Below are 5,576 nucleotides of genomic sequence, written 5' to 3'. Positions count from 1 at the left end.
AACAAAAAGAAGAGAAACGAACCAAAAAAAAGAAGGAAGAACGGTTGGTCCATTGTTAACGCTTTCCAATTATTTTCCGTGAATCCGCCCGTAAATATTGAAGCTAGACGCATCTCGAGCAGAGAGAGATATTTCTCGCACCCTTTGCGACATGTGGAGAGAGACGTAACTCGGCCGCGACGCCGCCGAAGCGATGCGAACAAAACGCTTCTTGAGGCTGAATCCAGCCGAAAGAAAACTTCAATCTAAGAATACCGTCGTCAAAAGAGAGGTCGCGCGCAACATCATTAGTGAAATATAATTTCAAAGAATCCCGACGCGAACACAGCTCGGGAACGCTTTTCAAATGACTTCTATTTGATGTCAGGTTGCACGGAAAACTTTGATGATATGTCAGTCGGGGTTTGAGTCGTACTTTTTCTCTGTCTTTCTCTCTCTCTACTTTGGTCTACGTTGTAATAATATCTATGTTACACACTCGACAGACTAACTTTTGTATCGTTGATCCATATAATGAGTAAGATACTCGAAGCTGTGCAACGATACATCGATGAAAATACGATCGTGTCAGATGAAGTGCACAATATATCACAAATTGTTGTTGATACTGCATGCGCGATATGCATTTATAAAAAAAAAAAAAACGTTAAATTTAATATTTGCTCTGTAAACTAAACTTTGTAAATTGTTATGTAATAAATAAATGATACAAGCTGTAAATGCTGGATTTTAAAGCACATATGTTTTCCATAAAATTTCATACGCAAGGCAGTATGTTAACAATATGAATACTATGAATATCATATAATATAACATCATTATTCCTTTGTTTTCAAACTTGTACGGCGCTCATTTACATACAATGGAGTCGATTTTAATCCCCGAAAATAAGAGTATAGGTTTTCTGTTCGAGCAAACGAGAATTTTTCATCGTCGACGAGACAACCGCAAGATCGGTGAAGAATAAGAAATACATGTCCATAAAAAACAAACAAAAAATGGCGTTTATTGACGCTTCACAATGCAAGATGATATTATTTTTGGTTTATCGCGCCACTTAATGAATTTTTCAGTCACGCGAGAAGTCAGTTTATCGCACGAATTCCCAACGAACTCGTAACAACTACTTGACCATTTTCACGATGACTGCTCTTCAGTTTGATAAACATGAAACATATTGCTCTCGTAACGTAATTCGTCAAATTAAATGAGAGGAAGTTCAATCAAAATCAAAGGAAAATAATTATTATTGATGAGTACGCGGTTGTTATGAATTAATCACAGGCGACACGTGTTGCAAGAGGCATTACTCTCTCTTTCTTTTTCATTCTTTTTCACTAACAATAAGATAATTTTCTATTATATATATATTTGTATAAAATACCATATATATTCAAGATATATTACAACTTTAAATTATCAAATTACAATTATCAAAATTACAGAAAAATATATATACATTAGAAATGTTCACTTTTATCCTGATGTCATATAATTATGTAGTGCAACTTTTTGCATCCTTTAATTTTGAAATAAATTGCAGATTTTTTTTAAGTTGCGAAGACGCTGCGTTCTCGTCTTTATTTTTTTTTCATTTAATTGATTATCCAACACGTTTTATCCTATTTTACCCTTTATACGTGGATGCGTCTTATAATTTCAGATACACATTTTCGTAGTTTTCTCGAGTCTAGAAAATTGCGATATAAATGAACATCATGAATATTACGAGTAACAATAAGCAAGAGACATTGTTCGCGAATAATCCGCACTTTCGTGCAACTCGTACATTTATTAGCGATAGAGACGATAGCAAGGGGAACTCTCTCGACGTTCTGAATTGGCTGGCGTCGTGTAAAGATATCTTCTCGAGAAGATTTCGCCAAACTCTCGGTTCAAGCGTCTTCGCGCTGCGTGTTAACTTTCTGTTTGCCCGGCGTGCTCGGCTGCGCGTTTAAACGTAGGCAGAGCTTCCTTAATGCCTTCTCCATTTCTTCGGAGGTGACGCAGCTTTTACCAGCCGCCGTAGCAGAGTTCTTGGCGTCTTGCAAACATTCCTCCAATATGCTTTCGACGACATCCGAGAGAACGGCCTGTGCTCGACCGGATATGACGTACGTTTGACCTGCTATCCAAAATTAAAACTTATACGAACAATTCTTATAAAGTGGATCAATATCTAATCGAAAGATAACTCAAAAATAGAACCACGTTTCTGGTATTATTATTGGCCCTATTATTATTGCAATTTATCAGAGAAATTTGATGTCAAGATAAAATCGATATAATGTAAATTGCGTTCTGCACTGAATGTTCCTGCAACTCGATCATGTCAAAACTGAAAGACTAATACATTTAATATGAGATGCATTTAATACACATAAAAACGATATGATTCCTAAAAACCGATTCCTAAAACTGATTCCACATTTGCCTGTTTCCGATCGATCGATCTGATTTCAAGAAATCAGTGAGCTATTCGCGAACTATTGGCAAAACTGTAACATTTGTTATCACTTTGCGAATTAATAAAAAATTTAGGAAACGAGAATCAATCGAAATTCGGTGAAAAATACTTCGATGACATAAATTAAATTTATAATGCAAAACATGTTTTTTTGGAAACAACTCACATTTCTAATTCGGCGACAAAGATAGATTTTAATGGAATAAATCCGCGCCACTGAATTTTCCGCGATTGCAGGAAGGGTATCGCGGACGATTGATCGACAACAGTTTCGGCTTCGCACATTGGTATACATTTTTTATTTTTACATGGATTTTTATTCTACCACCGATCTCCCTCGCGCGGCGGATTCAACGCCGGAAAATCGCGAGACGGGGGAAAAAGGGAGGAATTCGCAAACGGAGGGTGTGAGCTCACGGGAGGGAAAAGGGAAGGGGGCAAGCGAGCGACCCCGCGGGAAAATGGTCCTTTCCGCGCGCAATGAAATATGGATCGTTTGTTACAACTTGCGTGTAACGTACGCCGCGCGTTTCTGGGAGGCGTCTGAGCGAACACGAGAGGTCTTTCAGATGAGGAGAGATACGATCGGGGTTTAATCGTCGACGGATAAATCGATACCAGAGATACGCGCCGATTCTACATTTACCTGTTTCCGATCGATCGATCTGATTTCGAGAAATCAGCAAACTATTCGCGAATTATGCAAAACTAACATTTGTTGTCACTTCGCGAAGAATTTAGCGATCGATCAAAAATGTATTTAAAAGAAAGCACACAGTTTTCATATGTTCGGTATCGATTATGCAATATGATTGGAATCCTGATCATGATAAAAAATTGATATACTCTCGTGATTTTGCATATTTTCTCCTTGAACGTAGTACGTGCAAAAACATTTAAATATATCTTCAAGTATTTAAATATGTATCAGAATATACAGGCGATCCATTTTCTTAACAAAGAAAGATAAAGAGTTTCCGGGCGCTTATAAATTCCAACTATATAGACTGCAAACTCTTAAGCGATAAAACGATCCCGCGATTACTCGTGTTTTAAGCCGATGGTAGACTGCATCTCTCTCAAGGCGAAATACCCGGGAGGCGATTAAACGCAACACCTCGCGTCGGCAGATTCTTACTTTCGGTCCACCGTCAATTTGCGGGCGTCGGGCGCTCTGTTCTTAATTCCGCCGCTATATCCGTAGCATATCCGTACTACATATAGGTGTGGTCGCGTTTTATCAACGTGGGTGTATCTCATTTCGTAAAGTGCGCGACCACTCAGCGTTCTCTCCCTCTTTCTCTCTCTCTTTTTCTCTCTCTCGCTCGTTCTGTTTGTTCATTCATCCCCTACGGGTTCCTTCTACCGTGATTTCCGCTTGTCTCGCCCTCCCTCTTCTCCCTCCGTCTGTCGATCTCATCCCTGTTCCCTGCCCTGTTCTCCCCGAAATAATCTGTCGCGCATTTCTACCGATTGTTCCGCGACTCGATGACGGAACAACGCACCGAAAAAGGATGTGGACTCGATGAAGTGTGCCAGAGCCCGCGCGCTCATCTTCCGCAATTTTCAAAATGACCAAACACTCCCGGGCGATCCGCTCGGTCGAACCGCGGTCTCGAGATAGCATTCTTGTGTGCGCCGAGATTATATTGCGCACTCACTCTGCGAAGGTATATAGGGGAACACGAGAGAAAGAGAGAGAAAAAAAGAGGAGGAGAGGGTGGAAGGGAGAAGCAAATGGGATAAGGGTGCGCGTTCTTTGAAGCTGGAACGCCCCGTATATTGTACGATACGAGACGCGGGCGAGAAAGATTGTAATGGATTTTCGTAGCTCGCGGAAAGTGAATCGCGAGATGGAATAAACGCCGACAGCAAACTCCCCGCGTCTCGGCGCAACGTGTTTAATAACGCGCGTTAAATTATCTTCTGTCAGCGAATAATTATCGCGCGGACGCGACGACTGAAAGTTGAAGTAAAATGAATTTTCTCGTTTAGAAATTTTCGTTCCTCGAAATTAATAATAATAATTCACATTTTTCAGGTTAATCTTATTGCGAATATTACGTACTTTCACCTTCCTTAATGTCGAAATATAGCTTTTTAATCCGACGCCATTTTACAGCTTGATTTTTGCGACGCATGACATCCGAGACCCGTTTCTTTAATTAATTAATAATTCAAAATAAATTCGATAAAATAATTTGGAAAGCTCAGTTCTCCTAATTGAAATGTCAGATCAATGTTATGTGTAAAACAAATGTTAGACGTTGCTGTGGTTATTCATCTGTGATTATTTAAAGCAATTTTTTTATTGTAATATTTAATCATTTCTTCAAAAAAATTTATTGCAATATTTTTGCTAAATTTTCTCTTCTTCAAACTTGCAGGTACATAAAAGTTTCCTGTTTGATGACGTGCCATGGCATCTTGGTCGAGGCTAGGACCGTACAATATTTTCCCGGATATTTCTGCACAAGAAGAACAAAACTGTTGAATCTTGGAAATTATAACTGCGCAAATAAATTATTTAATCCTGAAGAGCTAAAATACCGATTCCAATATCGTGTTATAACACTTTAATTCCCATTTAATTTTGACACCTTTTAATAAAGAATTATTAAATAAGAGAGGAGACATTTTTAATTAGAGATTCTTTAATTATACAGATTCCTTAAATAAAGAAATTAATTCAAATCGTTATAATTCAAAAATATGGAATATTTTTACTAAACAATACTGTAATAAAAACAAATCGATAAAAGATCGAGTATAGTAAAACGAAATTTAATCTAATATCCCAGCAATTTGTTAGATCGTGATCGGCGATTATACGGAAAATCCTTATACCACGAGGTGCAAGGTGGAACGCGCGGCTGGCGTATTTACACCCCTTATACGAGTTATGCGGAGGGAACATCTGCGAGACGAGGCGCGCGCTGGATATTACGAAGGATTGCATGCGAGGTGTTATAGACAGGAGAGGCTGAATTGCTCGCGCACCAATCTGTCGCACCCTAGTTTAACCGCTAATTACTATGCATGGCTATGCAAATAGATGACATTTAATCGACATCCGACACGAGACGGCATGACACGCGTCTCGCGAGGA

The 5,576-nt window shown here is 39.0% G+C and overlaps 1 protein-coding gene across 3 annotated transcripts; it reads right to left on the bottom strand.

Moving 5' to 3' along the window:
- Positions 1 to 1,385: 1,385 nt before the first annotated feature.
- On the bottom strand, positions 1,386 to 4,708 carry LOC145976834 (uncharacterized). 3 transcript variants are annotated; one of them, XR_014440321.1, is made up of 3 exons: positions 4,536 to 4,708; positions 1,790 to 2,128; positions 1,396 to 1,690 (listed from the first exon to the last, which is right to left on the bottom strand). XR_014440321.1 is itself a non-coding variant. In XM_083108261.1 (2 exons), exons 1-2 carry the CDS (start codon positions 4,606 to 4,608, stop codon positions 1,896 to 1,898), a joined length of 306 nt encoding a protein of 101 aa, XP_082964387.1. In that variant the 5' UTR covers positions 4,609 to 4,708; the 3' UTR covers positions 1,386 to 1,895. The 3 variants fall into 3 exon arrangements, 1 of the variants encoding a protein (XP_082964387.1); XR_014440322.1 differs by having other exon boundaries at positions 1,449 to 1,690; positions 1,790 to 2,125; XM_083108261.1 differs by having other exon boundaries at positions 1,386 to 2,128.
- Positions 4,709 to 5,576: the final 868 nt, after the last annotated feature.

This window comes from Camponotus vicinus, unplaced genomic scaffold (genome assembly GCF_025532165.1).
Source record: "Camponotus vicinus isolate PSW18456_S1 unplaced genomic scaffold, iyCamVici1.0 SCAF_9, whole genome shotgun sequence".
NCBI classification, from domain to species: domain Eukaryota; kingdom Metazoa; phylum Arthropoda; class Insecta; order Hymenoptera; family Formicidae; genus Camponotus; species Camponotus vicinus.
Note: the sequence above shows the minus strand (reverse complement) of the source record. Positions and strands in the feature narration are given on the sequence as shown.

Excerpts from the sequence above, each read along its gene's own strand:
- LOC145976834 (XM_083108261.1), bottom strand. The coding sequence starts at position 4,608 with ATGCGTCGCAAAAATCAAGCTGTAAAATGGCGTCGGATTAAAAAGCTA. Across the intron at positions 2,129-4,535 it reads CGACATTAAGGAAGGTGAAA|CAGGTCAAACGTACGTCATA; the intron begins GTACGTAATATT and ends AATTTTGGATAG.